This window comes from Littorina saxatilis, linkage group LG14 (assembly GCF_037325665.1).
Source record: "Littorina saxatilis isolate snail1 linkage group LG14, US_GU_Lsax_2.0, whole genome shotgun sequence".
In the NCBI taxonomy this organism is placed as follows: Eukaryota; Metazoa; Mollusca; class Gastropoda; order Littorinimorpha; family Littorinidae; genus Littorina; species Littorina saxatilis.
In genome coordinates this window covers 36,658,431-36,680,469 of record NC_090258.1, presented here as the reverse complement: position 1 = coordinate 36,680,469, position 22,039 = coordinate 36,658,431, and the positions used below count along the sequence as shown (strand labels likewise).

Below are 22,039 nucleotides of genomic sequence, written 5' to 3'. Positions count from 1 at the left end.
TCAAATAGAAACACATCATCACCACAAAAAAAAACCCACCAGGGATCAATACCACTTGCAAAAAACGGTTCTGTGATTGTAACTGATTGGTCAGATACCCTATTCAATTACCGAACCCTCGTTTATATCATGTTTGGCATGTCATCACATTCAAAATTCTGTATCATAAAGTCTGTCCAATTGATTTCTCTATTACTTGTTTCAACAAAATCTGAAAATGTCACAGGCAAAATATTAGCGAAATCTATTGTTTTTGGGTCAATCGGTGTCCGAAGTCTTTAAGACCCCTTGATGTAAGACGCCCTCGCTGTCAAGACATGTTTTCTCGAATGTTCTGCTCATAACCTCCTGAAAGTTCAAAGATAAATATGGCAAGAGAAATAATCCAACAACAAATAGACTGCCAACGTTCCAAAATTCAGAATAACAAAACAAGCAAGGTATGTTACAGGAACGTTTAATTAATTGTACGTCTTAATGAATTGCATCATTAATCATTGTCTCAGTCTCGCTTGTATCGGAACGAGCTTCTGGACAAAATGTCAGATAAGGTTTTTTTCTGTATTAACAGTGTTCGTCTGTCTGTCCACTTAAGACCGCCGGGTCGAAGATCAGTGAACGTAACGTTTTGTTTTTTCACAATTAACTATTCCGATAACATACCTTGCTAGTTTTTACATTTAGGCTCCGGTAAGAAATCGACAAACAGCAGGGGCGAACGAAAATAAAAATATTTGTGGGGTTTTTTGGGGGTTGAGTTTCAATTTTTGGGGTATTAATCAGTGACAAAATCTTCTGCCTGAAACTGGTAATGATCATCCTCAGAATGCATCAGATTGCACCATTTTGCATCTTTTTTTCAAAATTTTCCGGGGGGGCATGCCCCCGGACACCCCAGCAAGCTAGGCGCTTCGCGCCGTCGGCTCGGCGCTTCGCGCCTTCACACCCATATCTTCACAATATACTTTTGGAACCTCCCCCCCCCCCCATAAAATGAACTGATCCGCCCCTGAACAGTAAGTTGTAACACAAACTCATTCACCCGGTCACACATACACACACACACGGTAAGCATAGGGGACACGGTGCAAAAGTGGGAGACACTAGAGAGGGCCCCCAAAGGGGGGGGGGGGGTATCATCACGATCACGGGAAGGAACATTTTAGCTTTCACGATCACAGTTACCTTGATTTTTGTTTTCACGATCACAAACACCTTGACGAATAGAGGATCATAGAGTGATACAGCTGTGAAAAATGTACGTTGAAAATAAAATGCTTTGCAATAATGCCCATCACGATCACGAACACAAATGACGATCACGATCACGAGACTTGATTTTTTTGTCATCACGGATCACGGGCAAAGTCCCATCACGATCACAGAAATGGAAATTTCGGCAATCACGGTCACAGAAAGGCCAATCACGATCACGATTTTAAACCCTTTGGGGCCCTCACTAGATCTAGATCCGATCTCTGTAGCCTACTTACGGGGACACGCCTACCGAGATCGACACTGCGCTAGTGGCTTTCGACAGCGCTTCCTCGCGCAGACACTGGAAACTATGGAAAGCCGTTTGGCTCATAACCATTACACGTGTAATAAATCATAAATACACGTGTAATAAATGATTAATACACGTGTATTTATTTCTTATTGCACGTGTAATTTATCTTTTTTCTTATGCTATGGAATAGCATAATGATTAAATACACGTGTAATAAATATTTCATACACGTGTAAGAAATGATTAAGAACACGTGTAAGAAATGTTTATTACGCGTGTATTTAATCATTTCGTACACCTGTATGACATTTTTATTACACGTGTATTAATCATTAATTACACGTGTATTAATTATTTATTACACGTGTACTAATCATTTTTTACACGTGTAATGGCCCGGTTATGAGCCAAACGGCTTTCCATAGGAAACACGCTGTGCAGATCAAACTGTAGGAAATCTCCTTTGGTATCTTCTTTTATCTATTTTTCTGGAGCTACGAAACCGAACAACGTGGAAATCGTCTTCTCCGAATCGGCGAACTGCAGCTCGGTGAGTTGAACTGTGTCTATACCACAATCCTTCACGCGATCTGACCTAACCTTGACCCCTGACCTGGTCTACATACCACACACGACACAAACCAGTCACCTGTTTTTACCCCCAAAAAACCCCACCACCCATTTTCTTTGGATACACACTTTAACTACATACGTGCCGACGAAATGTTGATCATTGCTTCAATCCTTTGAAGCTGTTGCTGGGATAATAACCAGGTAAAATGAGTATTTCGGTGTTTAGTCAAATGTTAAAGTTTCTACCACAGACATACACAGCACGCACCAGAGATGCTACAGTATCTCTGCACGCACAGGCAGACACAGTTACGATCGCATAGGCTACCGCGCTAAACAGGCTCGTCACTTTCACTGCCTTTTGCACTAGCGGCGGACTACAGTCATTGTGAAAAATGCAGTGCGTTCAGTTTCATTCTGTGAGTTCCACAGCTTGACTAAATGTAGTAATTTCGCCTAACGCGACTTGTTTATTATGGCAGTAGAAAGCTATTGATGACATGCGTATAATTATTTGACCTGGAATTATGTGAATTAAAACTTTATAAAATGTATAAGTATATTTCGATGTGTAGGCCTATTATCATTTGATTTGGAATTGTGTACAGAAGAATGTATTTACACCCCCGGTATAGGGGTGTGTATAGGTTTCACTCGATGTGTTTGTTTGTGTGTTTGTTTGTGTTCGCATATAGATCTCAAGAATGAACGGACCGATCGTCACCAAACTTGGTGAACAGGTTCTATACATTCCTGAGACGGTCCTTACAAAAATTGGGACCAGTCAAACACACGGTTAGGGAGTTATTGGTGGATTAAGATTAAGACTGACATATTATTTGGGTGTGTGTTGGTGTTCGCATATAGATCTCAAGAATGAACGGACCAATCGTCACCAAACTTGGTGAACAGGTTCTATACATTCCTGAGACGGTCCTTACAAAAATTGGGACCAGTCAAACACACGGTTAGGGAGTTATTGGTGGATTAAAATTATACAACGACTTATAGAGGCACACCCCCGTTGGTCAAAGGGAAATAACCATTCTCACTGCCACCAACTGAGAAGGTTATTTCCCTTTATAGGGGGTGTTTTTCCTATCGGAGGAATTTCTTGTTATGTATGTTTTTGTGAGGCGCTTAGAACTGTTTTAGGATTTGCACCATATTAATATCCTCATTATTATTATTATTTGTATCCCCCAGGCACAAGCGACCAGTGTCAAGCCAAATACCCGGAAACGTTCTACGTGAATGGTGGGCATACCGAGTTTTACCGGGTACGTCTTGACCCCTCCAAGCTGACCGTTGATCTCCACGACCCGACCTTCGCCGTGGTCAGCTTGGGAGTTCCTGTCAGGTGGGCGGATTTGTTTCCTATTTATTAACATGGTATGTGTGTGTGTGTGTGTGTGTGTGTGTGTGTGTGTGTGTGTGTGTGTGTGTGTGTGTGTGAGTGTGTGTGTGTGTGTGTGTGAGTGTGTGTGTGTGTGTGTGTGTGTGTGTGTGTGTGTGTGTGTGTCAGTGTGTGTGTGTGTGTGTGTGTGTGTGTGTGTGCTTTTAGTAATGTAATTGTATAGAGTTTGCACTTGGAGCTGTTTACGGGGCGTGAAGCGACACCATCACATGTAGTCTATCTGTTGGCCTGGAACGAACATATCGACACTGAAAACCAGTTATCACCAAAACAAGTTTACAGTAAGGTTTGGCTAGCCCATACTGATCGCCGTGACGGATTGCACTCGTCTCGGCGAAGCATGCGAGCGCAGGATCTAATTTGCATACACCAATTTTCTTTAATTCTGAGCACATTTTCAGAGTGAACATGACATGTTTATATATTTTTGGTTTTAGAAGAAGATGAGAAAAACATTAGATATCTGTTATTAAAGAATTGATGTTAATGACAACTTTAATGAGCCTCAAGTTAGTTTAAATTAAGTTATATCAAACTAAAATGCATCAAATCAAATTGAATAAAGTCAAATAAAACGTGCATGTGGTTGTTGTAACAGTTACGGAACGGCGGGGGACCTGTACGCAAGGACAGCGGACTGCGGGCCCATGGGTCAGTTCTCGGTGGACCTGCGTGGTACCCCCTTCACCCTGTCCCCCACTGTCTCCTGGCGCTGGGATGGACACTACGCTGACGGCTCCACTAATGGACAACCACAGATACATAAAAATGGTCAGTCTTAGATGAGATGAGATGAGGTTAGATGAGATGATATATAGTAAGGGGATATGCAAGGAGATAAGGTGAGGTACGGTGAGATGAAATAAAATGACAGGCAGACAGACAGACAGACAGACAGACAGACAGACAGACTGACTGACTGACTGACTGAGACAGAGAGACAAAGACAGAGAGGGAGGAGTTGTATGTTTGCGAATCAGGTGTGTGTGCAGTGGACCTCTAGACCAGTTATAGGTACATAAATTGGTGATGCGCTGAGACCTGTGTTGCCAGCTTACATCGGGTGCTTTGAGGATGCGGGCGACAGACTGCTGCCCACATCCGTACTGAAGAGCGGGGCTGAGCGGGCTGCACTCACCCCGGACACGTGCAGCACGGCGTGTGCTAAGGCCGGCTTCTCCTACTCCGGTGTTGAGGTCTGTCTCACTCACTTTTACAACTCCTTTTTAATAAGGCTGTGTAGGTTTTACCCTGTCTGTTTGGTTTTTGTTTTGTTGTGCTTGTATAATGCATAAGACGGATAAAGACATGTTCAGTAAAATAGACAAGCAGTTATGACAAATACTACTCAACAAGGGTGTACTATGATACCCATTTCAGCAGACATTTTCCATGTTTCTGTCGTTTTGTTTGTTTTGTTTTGTCTGTTGGTTTGCCTGTTTGGTTTGTCTGAGTCTGCATGTCTGTCTACATCAGGGGCGGATCAGTTGCTTTGTAAGGGGGGGGGGCACTTTGAATCGAAAGTGAATGTGATGGGCGCGAAGCGCCCGAATTTGCTAGGGGGGTCCGGGGGCATGCCCCCCCGGAAAAAATTTTTGCCCAAATAAGCAAAATGGTGCCATCTGGTGCCATTTGAACTTAGAAATGGTCATAGAATCAGCATAGAAAAATCTTTTTTTTATTCTTCTTCTTTTTTTTTCTTTTTTTTTGGCACGTGCCCCCTGTGCCCCCCCCCCCCCCCCCCTCGTCCGCCCCTTTACATGTCTGTTTGTTTGTTTGGCCGCACTTCGATCTCTGAAGTTTTATGGGTCGATCAAGCTGAGATTGCGTGTATACTTTGCAGGTGAGGCACAGACGGTCGCAGCAAAATATCAGGTTCCGACCTCTTGCAAAACAGGGAAAATTATACTTACGTCACTTTGTACTATGTACATTGCAACGGACTTATCTAGGATCCAACCACAACGTGTGTTCATATTGGAATGTTGCAGTACACTAATATGTGTTTACAATGTGACTTTGCAGAACAAGAACAAGTGTTTTTGCGGGGACTCGTACACCAAACACCGGCGGGCGACCGAGTCTTCGTGCAACACGGCGTGTAGTGGAGACAGGACGCTGACCTGTGGAGGCTCCTGGAGAATCTCCGTCTATGCCACAGGTGAGTTAATGAATCAACAATAAACAAGAATTGTAGGTTATTGGAACGTTTAAAGGCACAGTAAGCCTCCCGTAAACAATCACAGAGCTCCCCGAGCGTCTACATACAGTACAAGCATACTTCCATTTGAACGCTCACCGAACGGGAACATCCTGGCTGCTTTCTGTCGAGCGTGAGAAATTTTCAAAGAATTTATTTTCGTGGACTTGGTCCTCTACAACAATGGCGCCTCGTTTTGGTGCTCTTATGAATATTCAATACCGGAAATCACGCCCGGACAGTAAGCCTCCCGTAAACCATCACAGATACTGTCAGGCTTTTACACACAGTACAAACACCCTTCCATTTGAACGCTCACCAAACGGGAACATCCTAGGTGCCCTACGTAAAGAGCGAGCAATTTTTAAAGAATTAATTTTGCAGATTGTCTCGAACACTTTTTGGACCCATCCTGAACTCAGGTCAAAAATGAGTTACTTCCCTTCGGGTCTCATTCTATCGATGTAAACTGGCCATAGCCGTGGATCGATGATTATCAGAATGTTTTTGGACCGTGGTGCGTTTTTGCGCTAGACCTAACTTTTAAAATCTAAATAATAAATTGACAGCTTGTTACACAAACATTCTTTAATCATAAAAGAATTCTTTTTTCATCAAGACAAGATCAGTACAATTCGAAGTTGTGAAAGTTTGAAAAAAGAAAAGCCCGGAAGCAGGGTCACGCAAGGGTCGTTGCAGACGACGGTTTATGCATATCGCCGTTCCTCTCAACAGTCAAAAGCCATCGCTAGAGTTCTTGTGAACCACAGCCGTTTGTTTCGTGCATAAAAACGTGCTATTGTAGTTAAGCTCACATCGAGTCGCATTCAAATGACTAACTGACGACTACATTGTGAAAAGGGGAAACTGGATCACACGGGTTCACGATGGCTCAGGGGTAAGATAAACCACGCAAAAAAAAATTCTTTGAAAATTGTTCGCTCTTTACGGAGGGCACCTAGGATGTTCTCAATCGGTGAGTGTTTAAATGAAAGGGTGTTTGTACTGTGTGTAAAACCCTGACCGTATCTGTGATGGTTTACGGGAAGCTTACTGTGCCTTTAATTTGTGACAAACCGTTACGTTTACGGTACGTTTAGTGGTGTTTTAAGTAAACAGACAGACAAGCACTTATGTGATGTGATGAAATTATCTCAGAATCTTGCAAGAACCTCTCGCAAAAAGTTTGCGAGGTAAATAAGTACCTCATAAATAAAACGTTCTGTTCTGTCACAAATTAAGGCACAGTGCAGCTCACAGCCTTCGTTTTGCGTTTTTGTTGCAGCTGAGTGCATTTACAGTTCAAAAATCCTCCAATGGTAGTAAAACAAACCCAAAACTACACAACGACGACATCTGTGAAGCTCGACAGTTTCTTGTTCACGCGAGTGCATAAATTAACCTAGTTATTACGTTGGTGTTTGGTCGGAGTTCGATTCAACTGAGTGATTCCGGTGTAACACGAGAAAATTACTCCCACGAGATTTTTACTCCGGAGTAAACATTTCGTACGAAAAAGTTACTCCCTTTACGAAAAAAGCACTCCCCCATTGCACGAGAAAATTACTCCCCAAGACAGGTGAGTTCCGAGTAAACATTTCGTACAAAAATGTTACTCCCCTGACGAATAAATAACGAATAAATTACTTCACCCCAACACCAGCAATTTAACTTCCCATGCCAGTTGTACGAAATTTTTACTCCCTTGTCCCCTGTTAGTCTTGGTGGTGGAAGGGGTGGAGGGAGGGTAGCGCGACATTCGTGTGCGCGAGATCACTTATTGGCATTATCCCTTCGCCCGCACCCCATTTTTGCGTACAAGATTTTTACTGGAAGTAAAAAAATGGGGAGTAAAAATTTCGTGGAGGGAGTAATTTTTTCGTGCCTTGGGGAGTTCTTTTCTCGTACGAAAAGTGTACTCGGAGTAAGAATTTCGTACGAAATATTTACTCCGGAGTAAATTTTTCGTGGAGTAAAAATTTCGTGTTACACCGGCCTCCATTTTGTTTTACACAAACTCATGATGACGTCTGACATAGTTTGCTTAGTGACGTGTCTTTTTTTGTGCATGATATGGTGATCTACCTGATCTAAATTTAGATCCAAAAATAGGTCAAGACCAGCCGGGTCCGAGTACGAAATTAATTCGTAAAAAAAATCGCAGTTCTTGACTCTTTGGGTGCAAGTCAATGAAACTTGGTAGTTCTTCTAACGGATAGCTGCCTGAGGTATGACTAAAAGCCCCAGGGGCTCCGTGCACCTGGATTTGACAAGTTCAGTACCTTTAAACGTTCCATTTAATCTACCATTCTTTTGATTCTGAATGTTAGCATCCTATCTGTATTTGGTGGTTTTTTCACAGGTGAGCCACTTCACCACAGGTGTACTTAGTGTGTGTAACATCCTAAGGTGTTGCTTTCATAACTCGGGTTGTGACTAACTCCAGGGTTGATTTTGGTATGGTTAGTGTAGCTCTATAGATAGTGTAGACCATAATTATACAAGTAGGTTGTGACTAATTCCAGGGTTGATTTTGGTATGGTTAATGTAGCTCTATAGATAGTGTAGACCATAATTATACAAGTAGGTTGTGACTAATTCCAGGGTTGATTTTGGTATGGTTAGTGTAGCTCTATAGATAGTGTAGACCATAATTAAACAAGTAGGTTGTGACTAATTCCAGGGTTGATTTTGGTATGGTTAGTGTAGCTCTATAGATAGTGTAGACCATATACAAGTAGGTTGTGACTAATTCCAGGGTTGATTTTGGTATGGTTAGTGTAGCTCTATAGATAGTGTAGACCATAATTATACAAGTAGGTTGTGACTAATTCCAGGGTTGATTTTGGTATGGTTAGTGTAGCTCTATAGATAGTGTAGACCATAATTAAACGAGTAAGTTGTGACTAATTCCAGGGTTGATTTTGGTATGGTTAGTGTAGCTCTATAGATAGTGTAGACCATAATTAAACAAGTAGGTTGTGACTAATTCCAGGGTTGATTTTGGTATGGTTAGTGTAGCTCTATAGATAGTGTAGACCATAATTATACAAGTAGGTTGTGACTAATTCCAGGGTTGATTTTGGTATGGTTAGTGTAGCTCTATAGATAGTATAGACCATAATTATACAAGTATGTTGTGACTAATTCCAGGGTTGATTTTGGTATGGTTAGTGTAGCTCTATAGATAGTGTAGACCATAATTAAACAAGTAGGTTGTGACTAATTCCAGGGTTGATTTTGGTATGGTTAGTGTAGCTCTATAGATAGTGTAGACCATAATTAAACAAGTAGGTTGTGACTAATTCCAGGGTTGATTTTGGTATGGTTTGTGTAGCTCTATAGATAGTGTAGACCATATACAAGTAGGTTGTGACTAATTCCAGGGTTGATTTTGGTATGGTTAGTGTAGCTCTATAGATAGTGTAGACCATAATTATACAAGTAGGTTGTGACTAATTCCAGGGTTGATTTTGGTATGGTTAGTGTAGCTCTATAGATAGTGTAGACCATATACAAGTAGGTTGTGACTAATTCCAGGGTTGATTTTGGTATGGTTAGTGTAGCTCTATAGATAGTGTAGACCATAATTATACAAGTAGGTTGTGACTAATTCCAGGGTTGATTTTGGTATGGTTAGTGTAGCTCTATAGATAGTGTAGACCATAATTAAACGAGTAGGTTGTGACTAATTCCAGGGTTGATTTTGGTATGGTTAGTGTAGCTCTATAGATAGTGTAGACCATAATTAAACAAGTAGGTTGTGACTAATTCCAGGGTTGATTTTGGTATGGTTAGTGTAGCTCTATAGATAGTGTAGACCATAATTATACAAGTAGGTTGTGACTAATTCGAGGGTTGATTTTGGTATGGTTAGTGTAGCTCTATAGATAGTATAGACCATAATTATACAAGTATGTTGTGACTAATTCCAGGGTTGATTTTGGTATGGTTAGTGTAGCTCTATAGATAGTGTAGACCATAATTAAACAAGAAGGTTGTGACTAATTCCAGGGTTGATTTTGGTATGGTTAGTGTAGCTCTATAGATAGTGTAGACCATATACAAGTAGGTTGTGACTAATTCCAGGGTTGATTTTGGTATGGTTAGTGTAGCTCTATAGATAGTGTAGACCATAATTATACAAGTAGGTTGTGACTAATTCCAGGGTTGATTTTGGTATGGTTAGTGTAGCTCTATAGATAGTATAGACCATATACAAGTAGGTTGTGACTAATTCCAGGGTTGATTTTGGTATGGTTAGTGTAGCTCTATAGATAGTGTAGACCATAATTATACAAGTAGGTTGTGACTAATTCCAGGGTTGATTTTGGTATGGTTAGTGTAGCTCTATAGATAGTGTAGACCATAATTAAACGAGTAGGTTGTGACTAATTCCAGGGTTGATTTTGGTATGGTTAGTGTAGCTCTATAGATAGTGTAGACCATATACAAGTAGGTTGTGACTAATTCCAGGGTCGATTTTGGTATGGTTAGTGTAGCTCTATAGATAGTGTAGACCATAATTATACAAGTAGGTTGTGACTAATTCCAGGGTTGATTTTGGTATGGTTAGTGTAGCTCTATAGATAGTGTAGACCATATACAAGTAGGTTGTGACTAATTCCAGGGTTGATTTTGGTATGGTTAATGTAGCTCTATAGATAGTGTAGACCATATACAAGTAGGTTGTGACTAATTCCAGGGTTGATTTTGGTATGGTTAGTGTAGCTCTATAGATAGTGTAGACCATAATTATACAAGTAGGTTGTGACTAATTCCAGGGTTGATTTTGGTATGGTTAGTGTAGCTCTATAGATAGTGTAGACCATATACAAGTAGGTTGTGACTAATTCCAGGGTTGATTTTGGTATGGTTAGTGTAGCTCTATAGATAGTGTAGACCATAATTATACAAGTAGGTTGTGACTAATTCCAGGGTTAATTTTGGTATGGTTAGTGTAGCTCTATAGATAGTGTAGACCATATACAAGTAGGTTGTGACTAATTCCAGGGTTGATTTTGGTATGGTTAGTGTAGCTCTATAGATAGTGTAGACCATAATTATACAAGTAGGTTGTGACTAATTCCAGGGTTGATTTTGGTATGGTTAGCGTAGCTCTATAGATAGTGTAGACCATATACAAGTAGTGACTCGCGACAGGTATATCAGGGCGTTAAGCCGAGGTGAAAGCATGCATCCACTTTGATACATTAAAAACAAGTACAGCGTGGCTGCTTTCAGGTAGACTGAGATTTGTTTGTAAATGGACACCTATTGACAATGATTGCACCAACAAGGGCTGCTGACTTGTGGTATGAGTCCAAGTGGAACGATGCTCTCATCTCGCGACAAGCCTCAGAAGACCTGTGTTATTTTATTTTTAAACGAACAGGAAGTGTTTGTTTTTTTAACGAAGCGGCAAAACGCTTGCGAAGGAGCAACGTTCAAAGAGTATTTTACACGTGTGTGTTTGTGTGTGTGTGTGTGTGTGTGTGTGTGTGTGTGTGCATGCGTGCGTGCGTGCGTGTATTTTTGCGTGTATGTGCATGTGTGTGTGTGTTTGCGTATGCGTGTGTGCACGTGTGTGTATTCATGAATATTTGCGTGCGTGCTTTTGTGTGTATGCGTGCATGTGTCGCACGTGTGTATATATGTGTGCAGACAAGGGCCAGACAGTGAGAGGACGGTGCGGAGGGTTCCCGGCCAAGTGTTACCCCGTGGTGGGATCGTCCCCTCAACCCGCCATGCAGCTGGCCCTGGCGCCCAGCAACCCCTGCTTACAGTCAGTCTCTTCTTGCGCAACAATCCTTTTTTTCATGTGATAAGAAATACAGAGGAACCTTCCTTGTCGACCATGGCCGAGGTGTACGAGAATTACCAGCCGGGTTCTATTGTATTACGTATTGTAATGTCGTAACCTGCGTCACTGACGAAACATTATTTTTTTTAATTTATGATGCAGGACTTGTTCACAGCAAGATCAGTGAGCATTGCATGTCAATTAAGTAAGTGAGAGTTCCACAAGTATATGTACTGTTGTTTCTTTCAGGTAATTTAACGTTCCTACTAAAATGTACTTTCTATTTGAGTTTGTGTTTGTGTGCAGTGGAGTTTGCCAGCACAACGAGATGTGCGTAGCGTTATCAGCGGAATCATTCAAGTGTGTCCCTAAGTGCAACGGAACATCTTGTGACGCCGATCAGCACCCAGGTCAGTGAAGTATGACATTAGGAAAAACTATTGGTTAAAACAGTTTTGTTTTAAATGTATTATTCAAGAAAATATTGGGTGACATGTTATACAGCGGGGTCATGTGTGAAAAAAAAATTGTATGTACACACAAACGTATACAAATTAGTTGGTGTCCTCTGCAAGGTCTTCAGCTTTATGGTCCACGTTGACATGGACCAGCTTGAGGTCGACATCGCATCGTACTGATTCCAACTTCTCGCCTTCCTGGTTAACAGTAAAACGTGAATGCGTCGTTGCATTACTTACATAGCAATCTGTATCTACATTGTTCGCAAAACTGCTTGACCATGACATTTTGCCGCACTAGATGACAGAAATGCAGTAAGTGCTTCTGGCTTTAGAATACATGCACTCTGACTTCATTTCGAGAACACTGAACTGGTATGGCCTCTGTGCCTTTGTGTGAGCAGTGGTGAGCAACACAGTGGACTGTCCCATGGGACTGCTGCCCATCCAATGCGGCTGTGCCACCAACACCTGTACCGGGGCTCGCTTCAACGGGGACAGGTGTCTCTCTTCCACCGGCAAGGTGATTAGCCAGTATCCTGCACACTGACTCCTGGCATGCACACACACACACACGCTAACACACTCCTGGCAAGCACACACACACACGCTAACACACTATGGCATGGTAGAGTTTATTATCAGGTAATTAGGTCATTGTCATTAGGGGAGTTTATCATTTTTTCTTTAGGTGAAGAAGAGTGTGGAATATAATTGCCTACTTACATGTATTGGTGTTTGTCTTATTTTGTATTTCTACCAGACAGCCAAGTAAAATGTTCCGCTACAAATGGTATCATTGGTTAAATTTTACGGATTAATAGCGCAAGCTTCACAGTATTCCCCCCCCCCCCCCCCCCCACTATTCCAGAAAGAACGAAATCTCACGCAAAAAAACACAGCCACACAATTTGCCAACGAAAAAGGCAGGAGATAGAACTGCATCATTCCTGCTTGTCCGCTTTACCACTAAACCACCCCAGCATGTTTTAGGGAGTTCTAGATATTTCTATTGCCTTGCAGTCCCGTGTGACGTGTATCCACGAGGACCCAGGTCACGTGCAGTTCACGGACGCTGAGGGCAAGGGGTCAGCGCGCTGTCCCAACGGCACCCAGATGGTCGGCTGCAGCTACTGGGACTCGGCCAACCATCACCAAGGCAACGGCGCCGGTGTCATGGCGTCCCAGACCAACTCTTGCAGCGTACCCGGATGTACCACTTGCACGGTGTATGCACGCTGTCAAGGTGAGTTCGAGTCACTCCCCTGGTCGCCTCTTTTTCATTTGTTTGTAAAATTGAAATACATGTACTTCTGCTATCAGCTTTATTATTGTTCGGATTGTGTTCAAGGACTTCCAAAATGAGGCAGGGGTACAGGGGCTGGCCAGGCGGGTGTTTGGGGAGGGGAGGTGGTCATTGTCTTCCAGATGCTGTTGAAATTTAGCATTGGAAAGGGGTATTTTGGGCCTCTCCTTGAGAAAAGAGGTACATTTGCTGGGTAATGGGTGGGGGGGTGGGGGTGGGGCTTCCGGAATCCCCTCCTAGATCCAGCCCTGCAGTGGAATAATAAAAGTGACAAATTTAGACGCTTGACTTGGTTTCTTTGAAGTTGTTGTTGTATTGGTTTTAATTTATCGTATTGTTGTTGTTTTAGTTTTAACACAAGCGAATGATAACTACATTTAGTTTAATCCACTTCTGTTTTAATTGATCGTATTTTTTGTTGTTTTAGTTTTAATTACTCGTATTGTTGTTGTTGCAGCATTTGTGTGTGGGTGTGCAATTGTTGTTGTTTTAGTGTTTAGTTTTTAAGTTTTAATTAATCGTATTGTTGTTGTTGCAGCCTTTGTGTGTGGGTGTGAGAACGGCGCGACCTGTAACCCGCTGACCGGCCAGTGCGTCTGTCCGCCTGGTTACTATGGGGACCAGTGCGACACCTTTGACTACTGCAGTTACTATGAGGACCACAAGGACGACCACTCTCCTGCCTGTTCTGCTGGTGAGTGGCTCATTAGAGAAGAGCAGGAACAAGAAGAAGAAGAACAATCAATGTTACTAGGTTAGTGGGTCAGAGGCTGTGTCAGGTCCGCAGTACGGGTGTACGCGCTGTTCAGTTCATTTTATTTCATTTCATTTTATTTCATTTCATTACATTTCATACTTAATTGTTCCATTGCCGTGTAATTCGGGTTGCTTTCCGAATGTGTGCATACGTGTTGGCCCATACTTGTATGCATACACGTGCACGTACATTTTTGAGTGATTATGTACGTGTGTGTATGTCTGCGTACACGCTCTTAGGTGTGTGTTGCTCCGTTTTGTTCATTGAAATGTACGTCCTCTTTGGTCATACATGGCTGATACGGGACCTGCCGAGAGTATTCGCTATGTGTGTTACTTACAACTTGTATCTATGCTCACATTCCTCAGGCACGTGCCAGGCAGTGCCGTCCAAGAACATCCGCACGTACGGCGCGTCCAGCCAGTCGTCAGGCACGTGCGTGTTCCCCTTCTCCGTGCAGGTCGCCACGGACTCCATCTCACCGCTGTCCTCTGTTACATACACACAGTGCGTCGACGACGACCTGGTAAGTAACACTGTCTCACTCTCATCGTTTGTACGTATCTACTTAGAAATTGAATATTACCGAAAGGCGTCACAACTGAATGATGATAGCCAGGGCCGAGGTCACGAGAAAGTTAACAACCGGGTGGGAGCCAGTCGCGGTGTTGGATTGGTTGAAGTTGAGATTTGTTGTGATTTCATTGAATCAGACGCTGCGGTTTGTTCCCTCCCGTTTGGGTGGCACCCGCTTGCGGTTCGTGCACCTCATCCCAGAAGTCGACAACCGAAGTGACGACAGCCGATGTAGACTTTTTCTCACCCTTGTCAACTGACAACTCTGTGTTCGCGAACATATATCTTAAATTGAATCATTAGGGGCGAATCTTGCACCATGTATGTCACGGGAACGCGTGGTAAAGACTTCACGCGGCATCAAGCGAATGGCGATTTACACACTCCATATAACCTGCTAATGGCTGCCCTTATGAACTTTTTATGAACTTTTTGTTGCCAGGCAGGGCAGATTCTATCCGTATCCGATTTTCTTCTTCGACAATTCTGTGTGTACGTACTGGTTGAAGGTGGATCACATCCAACCTGCTAAAATATTGTCAAAGACTTTAGATACCTGTGTTTACATCTTTGATGCCGTCCTAAGGTTGAGACTGATCACGGTACTGTTTCAAATGGTCATATGACTTTGATACCGTCCTAAGGTTGAGACTGATCACGGTACTGTTTCAAATGGTCATATGACTTTGATACCGTCCTAAGGTTGAGACTGATCACGGTACTGTTTCAAATGGTCATATGACTTTGATACTGTCCTAAGGTTGAGACTGATCACGGTACTGTTTCAAATGGTCATATGACTTTGATACTGTCCTAAGGTTGAGACTGATCACGGTACTGTTTCAAATGGTCATATGACTTTGATACTGTCCTAAGGTTGAGACTGATCACGGTACTGTTTCAAATGGTCATATGACTTTGATACTGTCCTAAGGTTGAGACTGATCACGGTACTGTTTCAAATGGTCATATGACTTTGATGCCGTCCTAAGGTTGAGACTGATCACGGTACTGTTTCAAATGGTCATATGACTTTGATGCCGTCCTAAGGTTGAGACTGATCACGGTACTGTTTCAAATGGTCATATGACTTTGATGCCGTCCTAAGGTTGAGACTGATCACGGTACTGTTTCAAATGGTCATATGACTTTGATGCCGTCCTAAGGTTGAGACTGATCACGGTACTGTTTCAAATGGTCATATGACTTTGATGCCGTCCTAAGGTTGAGACTGATCACGGTACTGTTTCAAATGGTCATATGACTTTGATGCCGTCCTAAGGTTGAGACTGATCACGGTACTGTTTCAAATGGTCATATGACTTTGATACCGTCCTAAGGTTGAGACTGATCACGGTACTGTTTCAAATGGTCATATGACTTTGATACCGTCCTAAGGTTGAGACTGATCACGGTACTGTTTCAAATGGTCATATGACTTTGATACCGTCCTAAGGTTGAGACTGATCACGGTACTGTTTCAAATGGTCATATGACTTTGAAAACATGATAGTTTTAATTTCGCCGCAATGAGTCTGATGTATGCTCGCTGGTGGCTCTGTAATTTGTTAAGAACAGAAAAAAGGTTACACTATTGGAACGTTTAATTCAGAACAAAAACAAACACAACTGTGAATGTTAAAAAAATATTAAACGTTCTAATTGTTTAACCTTCTCTGTATTTGAATTCTTGATTTGGACCGTTAACAGTCTAACTGTTTGGGTTTTGTGTTCATTTATGTTCATTCCATCGCTTGCAGGCAGGCCCCCCGTTTGCATGCGGCACGTACTTTGACGGCGTGGACGACTACATAGACCTGGGTGTGTGGAGTCCTGGCGCCGTGTACACGCTGTCCGCCTGGGTCAGTCCCGCCATTTCGGACAACACTAGAAGGGTAAGCATCTGCTTCTCTAGGCTTCACTGCTGGAGTAAAGGTGCCTTCACTCCCGTTTTTGTTAGAGCATCTTGTATGAGGGTCACCATGGGGGGGTCTGTGCACGTTGAGGCCAAAAGTGCCATGCACGGTGATCCACGGTGCACGTTACGAAAAAGCTCCATGCACGGTGCACGCCGGACCTCTGTGCACGGTGCACGCTACGAGAATTTCCCCATTCCCATGCACGATACGTCCAAAAAGCCCATTCCCGGTGCACGTGGTAAAGCATCGCCCCCCTCTTGTATACATGTGTGTGAATAACGACAACTTTGCCCAAGCCTGTACGTGGCATCCTTCCGCTTGACCATATAGAAAACAATCATCTGCCTGGCTGCTTTCGAAATAACGTATCGTAACATACATCATTGTCAAGTTATGCATTTAACTCTGTCGTTATATATGTGCACACAAAACAAATTTCACATCCGGCGAACATAAAAAGAAGAAAGGAAGAAATTCAAAGGGTTGAGAAAGAGCGGGAAAAAAGACCTACAGACAGACACTGACACACACATACAGAGACACAGACACACACATACAGAGACACAGACACACACATACAGAGACACAGACACACACATACAGAGACACAGACACAGACACAGACACACACATACAGAGACACAGACACACACATACAGAGACACAGACACACATACACAGACACAGACACACACATACAGAGACACAGACACACACATACACAGACACAGACAGACACAGACACACATACACAGACACACACATACAGACAGACACACACACACACACACAGACACAGACACACACATACAGAGACACAGACACACACATACAGAGACACAGACACACATACACAGAGACACAGACACACACATACAGAGACACAGACACACACATACAGAGACACAGACACACACATACACAGACACAGACACACATACACAGACACACACATACACAGACACACACATACAGAGACACAGACACACACATACAGAGACACAGACACACATACACAGACACAGACACACACATACAGGTACACGTTGGACAATACATCCTTATGTAATAATACCAAAATGATAAGTATCTTCTTTCTCACAGATCATTCTTGGAGCAGGCTGGAACTGCCGTGACTTCGGCCTGATCCTGCAGAACGGACGGTTCAACGCCCTCTACTCGCCCACCAACAAGTCTGCGTGCACCGCCAATCTGCAGGGCCCGACCTACACCCTGCACAACTGGTACCTCGTCACCGTCACCAACAACGGCACTCACGCCACGCTCTATGTGGGCGACGACTTCGTCATACAGACACCGGTCAGTGGATGAAGACTTGTGCCTTTCTCTGTTGTGGCAGCGTTCTGAGCACTCTTATTTTATTGTCGAATCTTGCTCTGTCTGTCTCTTTTTGTGTAAAATCACTCCCCTTGTAAACGAAGAATCTTATTTGGCTCTGTCTGTCTCTTGTGCATAAAAAAATACTTCCCTTGTAAATGGAGAATCTAATTTAATCTTGCTATATCTGGCTTTTTTTGTGCATAACATTACCTCCTTCGTAAAGTAAGAATCTAAAATAGTGTATTCTGGCTCTGTCTATTTTTTCTTTCATCTAATTACATCCCTAGTATATGAAGCTTCTTGTATAGTGTTGTCTGGCTATGTTCGTCTTGTTTTGTGTAAATGCTTCTCTCGTAAATGAAGAATATAAAATAAGACTAGGGTAATTGGACTGTCTATTTTTGTATAAACTGACTTCTCGCGTAAAAGAGTGCCCGGTACCTCACTGAACTTGGGATCCGTTGGTCAAGGGTTCGAATTCGGACCGGCAACGGAAGCTGGTAAATTGTATGTGCAGATTCAGAGACTGTATCCATGTCCCAATCCCGTGTTACCGCTGTAGCACGTACAAGACCTAGGTCTCTGCAAGAAGTGCTAATTAATGGCTGATTACACCTAAACACAAACACACTGGGTAGCGCCACGCTTGTTGCTGCTATTCTTTTCCTTGGAGGAAGTGACACGTGACTTTCCCAACAGTGGGAGGATAAAGCAATGACAAATAAAAACAAGTCGCGTAAGGCGAAATTACTACATTTAGTCAAGCTGTGGAACTCACAGAATGAAACTGAACGTAGTCCGCCGCTTGTGCAAAAGGCAGTGAAAGTGACAAGCCTGTTTGGCGCGGCAGCGGTTGCGCTGTGCTTCATAGCACGCTTTACTGTACCTCTCTTCGTTTTAACTTTCTGAGCGTGTTTTTAATCCAGACATATCATATCTATATGTTTTTGGAATCAGGAACCGACAAGGAATAAGATGAAATAGTTTTTAAATCGATTTCGGAAATTTAATTTTGATCATAAATTTTTATATTTTGAATTTTCAGAGATTGTTTTTAATCCAAATATAACATATGTATATGTTTTTGGAATCAGAAAATGACGAAGAATAAGATGAAATTAGTTTTGGATCGTTTAATAAAAAAATAATTTTAATTACAAGTTTCCGATTTTTAATGACCAAACTCACTCATTAGTTTTTAAGCCACCAAGCTGAAATGCAATACCAAACCCAGGCCTTCGTCGAAGATTGCTTTGCCAAAATTTCAATCAATTTAATTGAAAAATGAGAGTGTGACAGTGCCGCCTCAACTTTTACAAAAAGCCGGATATGACGTCATCAAAGGTATTTATCGAAAAAATGAAAAAATCGTCCGGGGATATCATACCCAGGAACTCTCATGTCAAATTTCATAAAGATCGGTCCAGTAGTTTAGTCTGAATCGCTCTACACACACACACACACACACACACACACACACACACACACACACACACACACACACACATACACACACACACATACACACACACACACACACATACACCACGACCCTCGTCTCGATTCCCCCCTCTATGTTAAAACATTTAGTCAAAACTTGACTAAATGTAATGAAAGTATCAAAATGCTTTGTGTATGTCGCAGGCACGGCCGTTCTTCGTTCCAACCAGCGAATCGTTCCGCATGGGAAACTCCAAGGGCTTCAAGGAACAGACCTACAAAGGCTATATCAAGGTACAGTCCTGGAATGATTGCAAACACACGTCGACCATCTTCATGATGAACTTGTTGCAAACTGTTCCTTCCCGTGTACAGTCATGTAGATGAGCATGGAATTTGCTTGCTCGTTTCAATGCTTGTTAATATTCTCTCAGATGCCAGGAGACTGGTTCCGCACGACTCTCCCTAACTGTTGTAGCACTCACTGACGCACCTTCGTTCGATGGACTCTACCATATGTGCTGGATAGCGTTGAACGTGTACCCAAAACGGATTGACGCATGCTATTGTGCATTGTTCCTAAATTCTGCATGGTTAGGTTCTGATCACCTGAACAAGGTTCTGTCAAGACGAAATGAACTAGTTCTCAGAACATAAGATTCGCAAATGCACTTTTTCATTTTTTTTTTAAAGAAAATGTGTGTGTGTGTGTGTGTGTGTGTGTGTGTGTGTGTGTGTGTGTGTGTGTGTGTATGCACGTGCTACTTGTGGCGTGCAGTCAGTGAAGATCTGGAAACGCAGCCTGGAGCTGAGCGAGATACAGAGCGGGATGTCAGCACAGGGCATGTACAACTCGACCGTAAGTACATTCCTCTTTCTTCTCACTCTAGCTTACAGCGCAGTGCTGAACCCCTCACGTTGAGGTGGCTCACCCTTCCCTCCCCATCGCTAGATAGTGAAAGGGTTCATTCTCTCTAACACAGCGTTTTACATACCGTAAGAGGATGTCAAAGGGTGCGTTTGGGAACTTTCCCTCCCTGATGTTTTGAAGTCTTGGAAAAGGGTATCGGGAAGTCAATAACAGTTACACCATTCTAAATATTCGCTTCGTGTTAGTTGATGATGATGATGATGATGATGATGATGATGATGATGATGATGATGACGATGACAATGAAGACGACGATGATGACCATAATGATGATGATGACGACGACGACAATGATGATGATGATGTCTGGCTACAGAACCAAGCACTAAACCAAGGACTGGTTGCGCACTACGAGCTGGGCAATGCGGTCAACATCAGCTGTGTGGGCACTGACCATGGGGGAGACGACTGGACACTGCTGCAGGACCAGGAAGTCTCAGGTATTTCTCCATCTGAGAACTTGAACTAAGGGGAAAAAAGATTCTCAGGTATTTCTCTATCTGAGAACTTGAACTAAGGGGAAAACAAGATTCTCAGGTATTTCTCCATCTGAGAACTTGAACTACAGGGAAAGAGATTCTCAGGTATTTCCCATACTATGTCTTCATGTGTATGGCATGCCAGGTAGAATAAACGTGTAACTACATTCAGCAAAAACACTTTTCTCTCTCCTGTCTTTTGTATTTTTGTGGATTCACTTGTGCGTGGTTGTTTCTGTGTAATGAGGCGAGCGCTGGATATAAAAAGGTACTTTTGAATGCATTCTCAATTACACTCGAAAACAAATATTTATCTCATCATCTCTATCCGCCCCTCTCTCTAACTCTTTTTCTCTCTGTGATATGATTAATACCTGGTTTTGTGTACAGGTGTGCACTGCAACGTGAATCGCATGATGATCGGACAAGGCATCACAGTACAGGTGGCTCCCTATGACGGCCTTAGCGGTGGTTTCATCGAGGTTTATGCTGAGGTGAGAATTTTACACTCGTTCACTGTATGGAAATCATACATTTGAAATGAAAGGGTTGCTGTAACGAGTGTGCTCGTTGGCCTGTGGGGTTGTGCTGTCTGTGGACAGTGGAGTGCGTGTGTGTTTGTGCGTAGAGAGGAATGTGTGTGTCTCTTCATTGTCTGTGGCTGTCAACCCCCACTCTTTTCTTTCTGTGTGTGTCTCTCTCTCATTCGCTCTTTTTCTCTCTCTCCCTCTGTCTCTGTCTCTCTCTGTCTCTCTCTCTCTTCCTCTGTCTCTGTCTCTGTCTGTCTGTCTCTCTCTCTCTCTCTCTGTCTGTCTCTGTCTCTCTCTGTCTCTCTTCTCTCTCTCTCTCTCTCTCTCTCTCTCTCTCTCTCTCTCTCTCTCTCTCTCTCTCTCTCTCTCTCTCTCTCTCTCTCTCATTGACTCGAATTTCAAAATAAAAAATTCAAGAAAGTTTAACAAATTAATTACCCCATCTCCAAGAATTGACCTCTACAAGTCCAGTCTCTCATGTTCTGGTGCACTTATGTGGGACTCCATTCCTGATATCCGGACAGCAGGCAGCAGTACGCTGTATACTCTGTAATCTTACTGCTCGACTTTTATCGTCTGCACAGGAATTGCATCTCTGCATTGATATTCTCTGTATCTGTGTCCACAGGCGATCCACATTGACGGCTACCTGACAGCAGAGGGGCGTGGCTACTGGGGCGGACAGCGGCCTACGGGGGCTGGTGCAGATGGTCAGCCCGGAGAGTCCTATCACTGTGAGTCGCCCCCCCCCCCCCCCCTTCTCCTATTTTCTTTTTCTTTGCTTTATTGAAATACATCT

General features: G+C 42.9%; 1 protein-coding gene across 1 annotated transcript in view; it reads left to right on the top strand.

The window, feature by feature from the left end:
• LOC138946595 (uncharacterized) overlaps positions 1-22,039 on the top strand; it is a 63,334-nt gene that overhangs the window by 3,406 nt on the left and 37,889 nt on the right. The window contains exons 3-19 of the mRNA XM_070318040.1: positions 3,290-3,443; positions 4,099-4,271; positions 4,554-4,696; positions 5,526-5,661; positions 11,365-11,485; positions 11,810-11,913; positions 12,366-12,484; positions 12,985-13,207; positions 13,806-13,961; positions 14,393-14,550; positions 16,361-16,495; positions 17,624-17,839; positions 19,505-19,594; positions 20,079-20,159; positions 20,548-20,671; positions 21,101-21,204; positions 21,869-21,974. Coding sequence (XP_070174141.1) covers positions 3,290-3,443; positions 4,099-4,271; positions 4,554-4,696; positions 5,526-5,661; positions 11,365-11,485; positions 11,810-11,913; positions 12,366-12,484; positions 12,985-13,207; positions 13,806-13,961; positions 14,393-14,550; positions 16,361-16,495; positions 17,624-17,839; positions 19,505-19,594; positions 20,079-20,159; positions 20,548-20,671; positions 21,101-21,204; positions 21,869-21,974 — 2,343 coding nt within the window. The remainder of the gene's footprint in view (positions 1-3,289; positions 3,444-4,098; positions 4,272-4,553; positions 4,697-5,525; positions 5,662-11,364; positions 11,486-11,809; positions 11,914-12,365; positions 12,485-12,984; positions 13,208-13,805; positions 13,962-14,392; positions 14,551-16,360; positions 16,496-17,623; positions 17,840-19,504; positions 19,595-20,078; positions 20,160-20,547; positions 20,672-21,100; positions 21,205-21,868; positions 21,975-22,039) is intronic.